This window comes from Cololabis saira, chromosome 5, assembly GCF_033807715.1.
Source record: "Cololabis saira isolate AMF1-May2022 chromosome 5, fColSai1.1, whole genome shotgun sequence".
In the NCBI taxonomy this organism is placed as follows: Eukaryota; Metazoa; Chordata; class Actinopteri; order Beloniformes; family Belonidae; genus Cololabis; species Cololabis saira.
This window is the reverse complement of record NC_084591.1, coordinates 6,572,643-6,588,078: the sequence shown is the minus strand read 5'-3', so window position 1 is coordinate 6,588,078 and position 15,436 is coordinate 6,572,643. Positions and strand designations below refer to the sequence as shown.

At 45.5% G+C, this 15,436-nt stretch overlaps 1 protein-coding gene across 1 annotated transcript in view; it reads right to left on the bottom strand.

The window, feature by feature from the left end:
• Window positions 1–15,436, bottom strand: part of sv2 (synaptic vesicle glycoprotein 2) — a 49,831-nt gene that overhangs the window by 3,861 nt on the left and 30,534 nt on the right. Inside the window, exons 12-13 of the mRNA XM_061722374.1 lie at window positions 14,449–14,608; window positions 3–55 (exon numbers count right to left, since the gene is read on the bottom strand). Of these exons, the coding sequence (XP_061578358.1) occupies window positions 3–55; window positions 14,449–14,608 (213 nt within the window). The remainder of the gene's footprint in view (window positions 1–2; window positions 56–14,448; window positions 14,609–15,436) is intronic.

The following is a 15,436-nucleotide window of genomic DNA, read 5'->3' as shown; positions in this document are numbered from 1 at the left end:
ACCCATGATGGCGGCCACTCGACCCACTCCCGTGAAGAAACCCAGGGCAGAGGACCTGGAAGAAAAACGCAGCAGGTGAAACGGCTTCACTTGCATAAATAGGTTTTATCTTATTCTTTCAGATGATCCTTCGACGAAAACCTTAAGCATAACAAAGCTAATACAGCCAGGACTACAGGTGTCAGCCCCTCAACCTTCGCCTGGACCAGGAGCAGGATCTGGTGCCTTCTACATAGGCCTGTGTTGAAAAAAATCGATTTCCCAATTCTAAATCGATTCTCATATTAATTCCTAAAAATCGATTCATATGTCTAAAGATCGATTTTTTTTAATTTTTTTTTTTTTTAATTTTTCATTACATTACAACTTTTGGTTATTTTTTTGTTTATCCCCAAAAAAGGAATGTTTTGTTGGACACGAGAATAACTGGTGCCATGTTTTTGCCTTTAAATATGTTTAAAAGGTATGAAAACATTAAAGTGTTAGGTTATAATTGCATAAATTGTCTATATTGCATTACTTTATATACTGTCTTGGGGTTACATTTGCAAAAAATACTAAAAACCAAATTCTCAAAAATTAAAAACCAAAATAGACCGAAAATGGAACAAATAAAAACGGAATGTGGGAAAAAATATAACTGATTTCATCCGTCTGTTTCCTCCCTGGATCTGTTTGGTAATTCTGACCCACATGATGTTTCTGAAAGCAGTTCTATCAGCATTCTGGGAGCTGATTGTTCCTTACAGCATCATTAGCTGCAATACTTGCTGTTGAATCTCAATATAATACTAGTAGTAATATTTTGCAGAACTACAGTCATATAATTCATGCAACAGCTCAAAAAACTGTTTTAATAACACTAACCCAAATCAATATTGGAATCGAATCGGATCAAATCAAATCTAAATAATCGATTCTGAATCTTAAGAATCAAATCGAGTCGATTCTTGACATTTGAATCAATGCCCAGCCCTACGTCTACGACCTCTGACCCCTTCCTTTCAGGACTACGCGGGGTTGAATTCAGTTCGGCCAAATCAATAAATCAGTAAATCCAAAACCAGCATAGACAACAGGAACAGGGAACCCTCCAGTTACGTAAACTAATGTCAGAAGGTCCAAACAGCTCACACTATGAAAAAAACCCCAAATAATAAATAAAACTAGACCAAAATTCCCGGGAAATTTTGAAGTGCCACGGACTACTGCCGGATGATCGCGGGATGCACCCATGAAGGTCAAGGACTCGATACTTAGTCATTTGACACCACCCATGACTCTCTATGTCAAACCATTCAAAAGATATTGGACTATAACGTATCGGCCAATCAGAAGAAGGGGCGTGGCTAATTTGCACCAATGAGGGTCAGGGACTCGATACTTGGTCATTTGACACCACCCATGTCTCTGTATGTCAAACCATTCAAAAGATATTGGACTATAACGTATCGGCCAATCAGAAGAAGGGGCGTGGCTAATTTGCACCAATGAGGGTCAGGGACTCCATACTTAGTCATTTGACACCACCCATGGCTCTGTATGTCAAACCATTCAAAAGATATTGGACTTTAACGTATCAGCCAATCAGAAGAAGGGGCGGGGCTAATTTGCACCAATGAGGGTCAGGGACTCGATACTTAGTCATTTGACACCACCCATGTCTCTGTATGTCAAACCATTCAAAAGATATTGGACTTTAACGTATCAGCCAATCAGAAGAAGGGGCGTGGCTAATTTGCACCAATGAGGGTCAGGGACTCGATACTTAGTCATTTGACACCACCCATGTCTCTGTATGTCAAACCATTCAAAAGATATTGGACTATAACGTATCGGCCAATCAGAAGAAGGGGCGTGGCTAATTTGCACCAATGAGGGTCAGGGACTCGATACTTAGTCATTTGACACCACCCATGTCTCTGTATGTCAAACCATTCAAAAGATATTGGACTATAACGTATCAGCCAATCAGAAGAAGGGGCGGGGCTAATTTGCACCAATGAGGGTCAGGGACTCGATACTTAGTCATTTGATACCACCCGTGAGTCTCTATGTCAAACCATTCAAAAGATATTGGACTATAACGTATCGGCCAATCAGAAGAAGGGGCGGGGCTAATTTGCACCAATGAGGGTCAGGGGCTCGATACTTAGTCATTTGATACCACCCGTGAGTCTCTATGTCAAACCATTCAAAAGATATTGGACTATAACGTATCGGCCAATCAGAAGAAGGGGCGGGGCTAATATGTATATATAATATACAAATGTAAATATTTATATGTATAATAATAATAATATACATATATATCCCATGAACCTGTCCCCAGCAGGACTGGGGATCATGTAAGGTCAAAAGGTCAGGGTTCAGATTCCTCCATTATCCAAGGTAAAGTATTATGAAGTCTGCATTGAGTGGGTCATGTGACTAGTTCTGGGTCACATGACCCGGAAGTATGGTAGTGTATATTGTATTGGAATGACTCAGCTAGTTCTTCGGATTTGACAAGCCTCAAATAACTTCACCTTGTAAACAAACTGTAGCTCCTAGCAGAAAAACAAAGACATCGTGAGAGAGACAGAACCCGGAAGATTCTGACAATCTTAATTTTATTCAGATATTCCTTAAAATGTGTTAGTAACGGCAATTCGAAAACAAAAATGAGATTTTTTTGAAGAAATGTTTTTTTAACATTGCAGTGAATGGAGAGAGAGACAGGAATTGGCATGGCTCTTAGTCTCCCCGTTTAAATTTTGTGCACACCACGCCTGTCAAAGTCACATTTTAAGAATACCAAAATGTATGTCTACATTCTGACCAAAAATTATCTGTCCAGCTTTTACGGTTCGGCCATGAGGTCGAGTTACAAATAAAAATTATGGTCATTTTTTCAGGGTTCTGCTCACTCTGATCAATTAAAACCTCCACTCTAGATTTGAAAAAGGGGGTTTTTTAGTCCTCGCTTGAAGGCTCATATCTTGAAAAGTGTACATTTTAGGAAAAAACAGTCCGGGGTTTAGAGAGAGAAGAGAAGTTTTCCTCCGTTTTGAAGTTTGAATGACGTTTCTACGTGCAAGTATGAGAAAGATAGGTGACTCGGAAAAAAGGTGATTTTTTTTTTTTTTTAACCTTCACCGGACATTTCACACCCACAGTGTGAAATGCTGCCCCATACAAATACATGGGAAAATCTTCCCCATTAGTTTGGAAATTTGGAAATGTTTTTGCACTTCGTGCAAAAACTATTCGTGCCATCGTTCTGAAAATCCACAGGACTGTAGTTAAATTCAGGGCCTACAACTTTCTAAATCGGTTCATAATTTTTCGAGTAACGGTGTGCGAGTGTTGAGGCCCCAAAGTTCACGCAATGCGTTCACGATGGGGCAAAAAGCGCACGTTTGTGCACGTTGCGCAAAAACGTGCACGCCAATCGCTAATAAAAGTCATTCCCATGAAGTCCCGATTAAGTCGCACGTTTCTACGTTTTTACTTTTTGAGTTTTCTCAAAGCTGCGCAACTAGTTACGCGCCGAAGTTTATACGGAAGAATATATAATAACTAGACAAAATTCCCGGGAAATTTTGAAGTGCCACGGACTACTGCCGGATGATCGCGGGGCTTATTTGCACCCATGAAGGTCAAGGACTCGATACAGATTCCAATGACACCACCCATGACTCTCTATGTCAAACCATTCAAAAGTTATTACAGAAAATATAGAACCGCTAACTGAACCGCTAACGGGATCGCTAACGGGATCGCTAACGGGACCGCTAACGGGACCGCTAACCGAGCCGCTAACGGGATCGCTAACCGAGCCGCTAACAACTGCTAACGGAACCGCTAACGGGACCGCTAACGGGACCGCTAACGGAACCGCTAACGGGACCGCTAACGGGATCGCTAACGGGACCGCTAACGGGATCGCTAACGGGATCGCTAACGGGATAGCTAACGGGACCGCTAACCGAGCCGCTAATGGGATCGCTAACGGGACCGCTAACAGAACCGCTAACAGAACCGCTAACGGGACCGCTAACAGAACCGCTAACAGAACCGCTAACGGGATCGCTAACAACCGCTAGCGGAACCGCTAACGGGACCGCTAATGGGATTGCTAACGGGACCGCTAACGGAGTCGCTAACTGGACCGCTAACGGGATCGCTAACTGGACTGCTAACGGTACCGCTAACGGGATCGCTAACGGAATCGCTAACTGAACCGCTAACGGGACCGCTAACCGAGCCGCTAACGGGATTGCTAACCGAGCCGCTAATGGGATCGCTAACGGGACCGCTAACAACCGCTAACGGAACCGCTAACAGGACCGCTAACAGAACCGCTAACAGAACCGCTAACGGGACCGCTAACGGGATCGCTAACAACCGCTAGCGGAACCGCTAGCGGAACCGCTAACGGGGTCGCTAACTGGACCGCTAACGGGATCGCTAACTGGACCGCTAACGGGACCGCTAACGGGATCGCTAACGGAATCGCTAACTGAACCGCTAACGGGACCGCTAACGGGATCGCTAACAACCGCTAGCGGAACCGCTAACGGGACCGCTAACGGGGTCGCTAACTGGACCGCTAACGGGATCGCTAACTGGACCGCTAACGGGACCGCTAACGGGACCGCTAACGGGATCGCTAACGGAATCGCTAACTGAACCGCTAACGGGACCGCTAACCGAGCCGCTAACGGGATCGCTAACCAAGCCGCTAACGGGATCGCTAACGGGATCGCTAACAACCGCTAACGGGACCGCTAACGGGATTGCTAACGGGACCGCTAACGGGGTCGCTAACTGGACCGCTAACGGGATCGCTAACTGGACCGCTAACGGGACCGCTAACGGGATCGCTAACGGAATCGCTAACTGAACCGCTAACGGGACCGCTAACGGGATCGCTAACAACCGCTAGCGGAACCGCTAACGGGACCGCTAACGGGGTCGCTAACTGGACCGCTAACGGGATCGCTAACTGGACCGCTAACGGGACCGCTAACGGGACCGCTAACGGGATTGCTAACGGAATCGCTAACTGAACCGCTAACGGGACCGCTAACCGAGCCGCTAACGGGATCGCTAACCAAGCCGCTAACGGGATCGCTAACGGGATCGCTAACAACCGCTAACGGGACCGCTAACGGGATTGCTAACGGGACCGCTAACGGGGTCGCTAACTGGACCGCTAACGGGATCGCTAACTGGACCGCTAACGGGACCGCTAACGGGATCGCTAACAGGACCGCTAACAGAACCGCTAACGGGACCGCTAACACCAATAACACTACCATCCCATAATAAACACCTACCATCCCATAATAACACTAACATCCCATAATAACACTAACATCCTATAAAAACACCTGCCATCCCATAATAACACTAATATCCTATAAAAACACCTGACATCCCATAATAACACTAACATCCTATAAAAACACCTGTCATCCCATAATAACACTAACATCCTATAAAAACACCTGACATCCCATAATAACACTAACATCCTATAAAAACACCTGACATCCCATAATAACACTAACATCCTCCAAAAACACCTGACATCCCATAATAACACCTATCGTGTGTGTGTGTGTGTGTGTGTGTGTGGGTGTGTGTGTGTGTGTGTGTGTGTGTGTGTGTGTGTGTGTGTGTGTGTGTGTGTGTTCATCTAAGGTTAAAAGGTCAGGGTTCAGATTTCTCCATTTTCCAGGTTATACTATGAATTCTGTACTGAGTGAGTCATGTGACCAGTTCTGGGTCAGTCTAATCAGTCAACAGCTGAGCTCTGGTTGCTAGGGGCAACAAGAACCTGATACAGAGGGAGCAGGAATGACTCAGCTGGATTTTTGGTTGTGACAAACCTGAAATCACTCCACTTTGCGCTCAAACCGTAGCTCTTAGCAGAAAAACGAAAACATTTTGAGAAACAGAGAACCTACCAGATTATCTAAATGTTATTTTCATACAGATATTCCTTAAAATGTGTTAGTAACGGCAATTCGAAAACAAAAATGAGATTTTTTTTAAGAAAACTTCATTTAACATGGGAGTCAATGAAGAGAGAGACAGGAACTGGCGTGTCTGTTGGCTCCCCCGTTAAAATTTTGTGCACACCACGCCTGTCAAAGTCACATTTTATAAATCACAACACCTATGTCTATATTCTGACCAAAAATTATCTGTCTACCTTTTACGGTTTGGCCGTGACCTCGAGTTACAAATAAGAAATCATGTTTTTTTTTCAGTGTAACTACACTCTAGCAAACTGACTCCCGTGCTCTAGATTTGAAAAAAAGTGATTTCCAGTCCTCGCTTGAGGGCTCATATCTTGAAAAGTGTACATTTTAGGAAAAAACTGTTTCGGGTTTGGAGAGAGAAGAGAAGTTTTCCTCCGTTTTGAAGTTTGAATGACGTTTCTACGTGCAAGTATGAGAAAGATACGTGACTCAGAAAAAAGGTGAATTTTGTCTTTTTTCTCGACATTTTCCCATCCGCTTTGAATGGCGCCATAGGAATACATAGGGAAAATGAGCTCCCCATTAGTTTGGAAATTTGGAAATGTTTTTGCACTTCGTGCAAAAACTATTCGTGCCATCGTTCTGAAAATCCACAGGACTGTAGTTAAATTCAGGGCCTACAACTTTCTAAATCGGTTCATAATTTTTCGAGTAACGGTGTGCGAGTGGTGAGGCCCCAAAGTTCACGCAATGCGTTCCGGATGGGGCAAAAAGCGCACGTTTGTGCACGTTGCGCAAAAACGTGCACGCCAATCGCTAATAAAAGTCATACCCATCGATTCCCGATTAAGGCGCACGTTTCTACGTTTTTACTTTTCGCGTTTTCTCAAAGCTGTAGGAGGAGTAGCCGGACAAAGTTTTTACGGAAGAATATATAATAAATAATAAATAAGCCTGAGCAATAGTATGAGTGCCTCGTGCTGCGCACGAGGCACTCCTCCTCCATTGAGCTTGCGCAGCTCAATGGAGGAGGCGTGCCACGTGGCGCAGCCGTGGCACTAACTAGACAAAATTCCCGGGAAATTTTGAAGTGCCACGGACTACTGCCGGATGATCGCGGGGCTTATTTGCACCCATGAAGGTCAAGGACTCGATACAGATTCCAATGACACCACCCATGACTCTCTATGTCAAACCATTCAAAAGTTATTACAGAAAATATAGAACCGCTAACTGAACCGCTAACGGGATCGCTAACGGGACCGCTAACGGGACCGCTAACCGAGCCGCTAACGGGATCGCTAACCGAGCCGCTAACAACCGCTAACGGAACCGCTAACGGAACCGCTAACGGGACCGCTAACGGGACCGCTAACGGAACCGCTAACGGGACCGCTAATGGGACCGCTAACGGGACCGCTAACGGGATCGCTAACGGGATCGCTAACGGGATCGCTAACGGGACCGCTAACCGAGCCGCTAATGGGATCGCTAACGGGACCGCTAACAACCGCTAACAGAACCGCTAACAGAACCGCTAACAGAACCGCTAACGGGATCGCTAACAACCGCTAGCGGAACCGCTAACGGGACCGCTAATGGGATTGCTAACGGGACCGCTAACGGGGTCGCTAACTGGACCGCTAACGGGATCGCTAACTGGACTGCTAACGGTACCGCTAACGGGATCGCTAACGGAATCGCTAACTGAACCGCTAACGGGACCGCTAACCGAGCCGCTAACGGGATTGCTAACCGAGCCGCTAATGGGATCGCTAACGGGACCGCTAACAACCGCTAACGGAACCGCTAACAGGACCGCTAACAGAACCGCTAACAGAACCGCTAACGGGACCGCTAACGGGATCGCTAACAACCGCTAGCGGAACCGCTAACGGGACCGCTAACGGGGTCGCTAACTGGACCGCTAACGGGATCGCTAACTGGACCGCTAACGGGACCGCTAACGGGATCGCTAACGGAATCGCTAACTGAACCGCTAACGGGACCGCTAACGGGATCGCTAACAACCGCTAGCGGAACCGCTAACGGGACCGCTAACGGGGTCGCTAACTGGACCGCTAACGGGATCGCTAACTGGACCGCTAACGGGACCGCTAACGGGACCGCTAACGGGATCGCTAACGGAATCGCTAACTGAACCGCTAACGGGACCGCTAACCGAGCCGCTAACGGGATCGCTAACCAAGCCGCTAACGGGATCGCTAACGGGATCGCTAACAACCGCTAACGGGACCGCTAACGGGATTGCTAACGGGACCGCTAACGGGGTCGCTAACTGGACCGCTAACGGGATCGCTAACTGGACCGCTAACGGGACCGCTAACGGGATCGCTAACAGGACCGCTAACAGAACCGCTAACGGGACCGCTAACACCAATAACACTACCATCCCATAATAAACACCTACCATCCCATAATAACACTAACATCCCATAATAACACTAACATCCTATAAAAACACCTGCCATCCCATAATAACACTAACATCCTATAAAAACACCTGCCATCCCATAATAACACTAACATCCTATAAAAACACCTGACATCCCATAATAACACTAACATCCTATAAAAACACCTGTCATCCCATAATAACACTAACATCCTATAAAAACACCTGACATCCCATAATAACACTAACATCCTATAAAAACACCTGACATCCCATAATAACACCTATCGTGTGTGTGTGTGTGTGTGTGTGTGTGTGTGTGTGTGTTCATCTAAGGTTAAAAGGTCAGGGTTCAGATTTCTCCATTTTCCAGGTTATACTATGAAGTCTGTACTGAGTGAGTCATGTGACCAGTTCTGGGTCAGTCTAATCAGTCAACAGCTGAGCTCTGGTTGCTAGGGGCAACAAGAACCTGATACAGAGGGAGCGGGAATGACTCAGCTGGATTTTTGGTTGTGACAAACCTGAAATCACTCCACTTTGCGCTCAAACCGTAGCTCTTAGCAGAAAAACGAAAACATTTTGAGAAACAGAGAACCTACCAGATTATCTAAATGTTATTTTCATACAGATATTCCTTAAAATGTGTTAGTAACGGCAATTCGAAAACAAAAATGAGATTTTTTTTAAGAAAACTTCATTTAACATGGGAGTCAATGAAGAGAGAGACAGGAACTGGCGTGTCTGTTGGCTCCCCCGTTAAAATTTTGTGCACACCACGCCTGTCAAAGTCACATTTTATAAATCACAACACCTATGTCTATATTCTGACCAAAAATTATCTGTCTACCTTTTACGGTTTGGCCGTGACCTCGAGTTACAAATAAGAAATCATGTTTTTTTTTCAGTGTAACTACACTCTAGCAAACTGACTCCCGTGCTCTAGATTTGAAAAAAAGTGATTTCCAGTCCTCGCTTGAGGGCTCATATCTTGAAAAGTGTACATTTTAGGAAAAAACTGTTTCGGGTTTGGAGAGAGAAGAGAAGTTTTCCTCCGTTTTGAAGTTTGAATGACGTTTCTACGTGCAAGTATGAGAAAGATACGTGACTCAGAAAAAAGGTGATTTTTGTCTTTTTTCTCGACATTTTCCCATCCGCTTTGAATGGCGCCATAGGAATACATAGGGAAAATGAGCTCCCCATTAGTTTGGAAATTTGGAAATGTTTTTGCACTTCGTGCAAAAACTATTCGTGCCATCGTTCTGAAAATCCACAGGACTGTAGTTAAATTCAGGGCCTACAACTTTCTAAATCGGTTCATAATTTTTCGAGTAACGGTGTGCGAGTGGTGAGGCCCCAAAGTTCACGCAATGCGTTCCGGATGGGGCAAAAAGCGCACGTTTGTGCACGTTGCGCAAAAACGTGCACGCCAATCGCTAATAAAAGTCATACCCATCGATTCCCGATTAAGGCGCACGTTTCTACGTTTTTACTTTTCGCGTTTTCTCAAAGCTGTAGGAGGAGTAGCCGGACAAAGTTTTTACGGAAGAATATATAATAAACTAGACCAAAATTCCCGGGAAATTTTGAAGTGCCACGGACTACTGCCGGATGATCGCGGGATGCACCCATGAGGGTCAGGGACTCGATACAGATTCCAATGACACCACCCATGACTCTCTATGTCAAACCATTCAAAAGTTATTACAGAAAATATAGAACCGCTAACTGAACCGCTAACGGGATCGCTAACGGGATCGCTAACGGGACCGCTAACGGGACCGCTAACCGAGCCGCTAACGGGATCGCTAACCGAGCCGCTAACAACCGCTAACGGAACCGCTAACGGGACCGCTAATGGGATCGCTAACGGGACCGCTAACCGAGCCGCTAACGGGATCGCTAACCGAGCCGCTAACAACCGCTAACGGAACCGCTAACGGGACCGCTAACGGGACCGCTAACGGAACCGCTAACGGGACCGCTAACGGGATCGCTAACGGGACCGCTAACGGGATCGCTAACGGGATCGCTAACGGGATCGCTAACGGGATCGCTAACGGGACCGCTAACCGAGCCGCTAATGGGATCGCTAACGGGACCGCTAACAACCGCTAACAGAACCGCTAACGGGACCGCTAACAGAACCGCTAACAGAACCGCTAACGGGATCGCTAACAACCGCTAGCGGAACCGCTAACGGGACCGCTAATGGGATTGCTAACGGGACCGCTAACGGGGTCGCTAACTGGACCGCTAACGGGATCGCTAACTGGACTGCTAACGGTACCGCTAACGGGATCGCTAACGGAATCGCTAACTGAACCGCTAAGGGGACCGCTAACCGAGCCGCTAACGGGATTGCTAACCGAGCCGCTAATGGGATCGCTAACGGGGCCGCTAACAACCGCTAACGGAACCGCTAACAGGACCGCTAACAGAACCGCTAACAGAACCGCTAACGGGACCGCTAACGGGATCGCTAACAACCGCTAGCGGAACCGCTAACGGGACCGCTAACGGGGTCGCTAACTGGACCGCTAACGGGATCGCTAACTGGACCGCTAACGGGACCGCTAACGGGATCGCTAACGGAATCGCTAACTGAACCGCTAACGGGACCGCTAACGGGATCGCTAACAACCGCTAGCGGAACCGCTAACGGGACCGCTAACGGGGTCGCTAACTGGACCGCTAACGGGATCGCTAACTGGACCGCTAACGGGACCGCTAACGGGACCGCTAACGGGATCGCTAACGGAATCGCTAACTGAACCGCTAACGGGACCGCTAACGGGACCGCTAACCGAGCCGCTAACGGGATCGCTAACCAAGCCGCTAACGGGATCGCTAACAACCGCTAACGGGACCGCTAACGGGGTCGCTAACTGGACCGCTAACGGGATCGCTAACTGGACCGCTAACGGGACCGCTAACGGGATCGCTAACAGGACCGCTAACAGAACCGCTAACGGGACCGCTAACACCAATAACACTACCATCCCATAATAAACACCTACCATCCCATAATAACACTAACATCCCATAATAACACTAACATCCTATAAAAACACCTGCCATCCCATAATAACACTAACATCCTATAAAAACACCTGCCATCCCATAATAACACTAACATCCTATAAAAACACCTGACATCCCATAATAACACTAACATCCTATAAAAACACCTGTCATCCCATAATAACACTAACATCCTATAAAAACACCTGACATCCCATAATAACACTAACATCCTATAAAAACACCTGACATCCCATAATAACACCTATCGTGTGTGTGTGTGTGTGTGTGTGTGTGTGTGTGTGTGTGTGTGTGTGTGTGTGTGTGTGTGTGTGTGTGTGTGTGTGTGTGTGTGTGTGTGTGTGTTCATCTAAGGTTAAAAGGTCAGGGTTCAGATTTCTCCATTTTCCAGGTTATACTATGAAGTCTGTACTGAGTGAGTCATGTGACCAGTTCTGGGTCAGTCTAATCAGTCAACAGCTGAGCTCTGGTTGCTAGGGGCAACAAGAACCTGATACAGAGGGAGCGGGAATGACTCAGCTGGATTTTTGGTTGTGACAAACCTGAAATCACTCCACTTTGCGCTCAAACCGTAGCTCTTAGCAGAAAAACGAAAACATTTTGAGAAACAGAGAACCTACCAGATTATCTAAATGTTATTTTCATACAGATATTCCTTAAAATGTGTTAGTAACGGCAATTTGAAAACAAAAATGAGATTTTTTTTAAGAAAACTTCATTTAACATGGGAGTCAATGAAGAGAGAGACAGGAACTGGCGTGTCTGTTGGCTCCCCCGTTAAAATTTTGTGCACACCACGCCTGTCAAAGTCACATTTTATAAATCACAACACCTATGTCTATATTCTGACCAAAAATTATCTGTCTACCTTTTACGGTTTGGCCGTGACCTCGAGTTACAAATAAGAAATCATGTTTTTTTTTCAGTGTAACTACACTCTAGCAAACTGACTCCCGTGCTCTAGATTTGAAAAAAAGTGATTTCCAGTCCTCGCTTGAGGGCTCATATCTTGAAAAGTGTACATTTTAGGAAAAAACTGTTTCGGGTTTGGAGAGAGAAGAGAAGTTTTCCTCCGTTTTGAAGTTTGAATGACGTTTCTACGTGCAAGTATGAGAAAGATACGTGACTCAGAAAAAAGGTGATTTTTTTTTTTTTTTAACCTCCTCCCACCCAAAGTGTGAAATGCTGCCCCATACAAATACATGGGAAAATCTCCCCATTAGTTTGGAAATTTGGAAATGTTTTTGCACTTCGTGCAAAAACTATTCGTGCCATCGTTCTGAAAATCCACAGGACTGTAGTTAAATTCAGGGCCTACAACTTTCTAAATCGGTTCAGAATTTTTCGAGTAACGGTGTGCGAGTGGTGAGGCCCCAAACTTCACGCAATGCGTTCCGGATGGGGCAAAAAGCGCACGTTTGTGCACGTTGCGCAAAAACGTGCACGCCAATCGCTAATAAAAGTCATACCCATCGATTCCCGATTAAGGCGCACGTTTCTACGTTTTTACTTTTCGCGTTTTCTCAAAGCTGTAGGAGGAGTAGCCGGACAAAGTTTTTACGGAAGAATATATAAATAATAATAAGCCTGAGCAATAGTATGAGTGCCTCGTGCTGCGCACGAGGCACTCCTCCTCCATTGAGCTTGCGCAGCTCAATGGAGGAGGCGTGCCACGTGGCGCAGCCGTGGCACTAATAATAAATAAGCCTGAGCAATAGTATGAGTGCCTCGTGCTGCGCACGAGGCACTCCTCCTCCATTGAGCTTGCGCAGCTCAATGGAGGAGGCGTGCCACGTGGCGCAGCCGTGGCACTAATAATAATAAATAAATAAGCCTGAGCAATAGTATGAGTGCCTCGTGCTGCGCACGAGGCACTCCTCCTCCATTGAGCTTGCGCATCTCAATGGAGGAGGAGTGCCACGTGGCGCAGCCGTGGCACTAATAAAAAAACAAAGCAGCAATACTTCTTCTTCTAGGGTGTCAACAAATTCAATTTTGCCATTGCGAGTCTTCAGCTGAAGGTCTCAGTGTGACGCAGCGACGGATCACCCTCCTCACCACATTATCAGCTTATTTTTCAGCGCCATCACATCTTTTCTTTCCATAAACTGTTGAAATGTAACGAGTGCAGACTGATACTTCGTCCCTAAAAGATTAGCTCTGACGACACAATGATCTGTTGATCAGAATCTTAAACCCAATGTGTCGTTGAAAAAGAAAAGGATGGGGAGAAATGCGGAAAAATAAATATGTTGTAAACTCAAATTACAGTCTTCTGTATCTGGAATGAATGTATTCTTGAATTTATAAGGTAACAATAATATAATAATAAGATAACCCTGTTTGAATTGTAAAATGGGTTTGGTTAAATACAATCTTTGAACTAGACAAAAATTTTCCTGAACAATTCTGACTAAAAAAAAAAGACTAAAATGCTTAGACTTTTAGTCAACTGAAACTTGACACGACTAAAAGGAGTATGAACGTGACTTAAACTAATAAAAACTAAAATAATAGCTTGACCCAAAGACTAGACTAAAATGGAAACAGGCTGACAAAAACAACAATACTGTTTGACTGAAAAACAGTCCAGCGAGGAGGCTGTGGAGCTCTCTTTAAATTGGGTTTTGAGACTTTTAAATTAGCATTTTTGTGCATTTTGTGTTGGAAATTTCTGTTTGTGCTTTGTTTGTTTGATGGCATCAATTCAGAGCCAAAACCTGAAAACCAAAACGCAGAAATCAAAAGTCTTTAACCAAGAGTTTTTTTGGTTTTTTAAATAAATGGTAACCACGATTAGACAAAACTATCAAGAAAAACCAGTGAGGAACTATTTCTTAAGCCTTTCTTAAGTTCAGCCCTGACTGCCCGTGGTCGCCGTGGCAACCCTTTAACCTAATCACACTAGTTAGTGCTGTGGCTGTTTTTTGACAAACACATCCTCCTCTACTTGTTCTACTGTTGGTTCCAGTTCAGTCCAGTAAAGTCTGAAGGAGTCCGGAGACAAATCACCGTAGCTGTGTTGGGTAGAGCTCGGTTCCCACCACGTCCAGGGCGTTCCAGGCGATCACGGAAACCCCGCTGAAGACGCAGGAGAGGGCCAGACTCTGGACTTTGGTCTGAACCACGTAGATGAGGAAGACGCTCAGACTGGACACCATCAGGCTGCCGGCTGCAGGACACAACAAACATCACTGGCTCACCCTGTCACGCATCACCAGTGCTGGAGTGAGGGATCTGAACGTGTGATAGAGGGAACGTGCATGACGTCACAGACGCGACTTCACAGCGGCTTACGCCCACTGAGTGGCAGAAAGACTGAGGTGGTAGAAAGACTGAGTGGCAGAAAGACTGAGTGGCAGAAAGACTGAGTGACAGAAAGACTGAGTGGCAGCGTAAACTTTCAGTTTGAGGAACTCGAAAACATCTAAAATGGGAAAGAGCTGTTGTGCAAATCGACTGTACTCATAGATTTAGCAAGAAATCGGAGTTATCGTTTTACAGACTGACGAAAAATAAGCTTAAAAGAGACAAATGGATCACTGCAATTCGCAGAAACAACTGGATTCCAGGCACCGAAACGTGGATTTGCGGTTCCTATTTGGAACAGGTAATATTTGCTTTTTGGGTATATAACGTTAAACGGTCAAATCATTAAAGTTCAGTGTCCTCATCACTTTAATTGCACCAAAAAATCCTGCCTTGAAGTCGGACCAAGCGTCAAGACTTTTGTACGCCTTCAAGCTTTGCTTTGTGTATTTCCCCGGCGTAGAAATTAAGTACCGTATTTTCTGGACTATAAGCCGCACCTGCATACAAGCCGCATCCGCTCTATTTAAAAAAAAAAAAAAGAAGATATGCAAGCCTTAGATATTTATGTTGTTAGATTAGATATTTACTACATGTACAGAACGATTTTGAACTGTAAATGATGTACATGTTTGTACCTAAATAGATCCTTTCCCAACAGTGTCTTTTAACACGGCAGCAACTTTGCTGA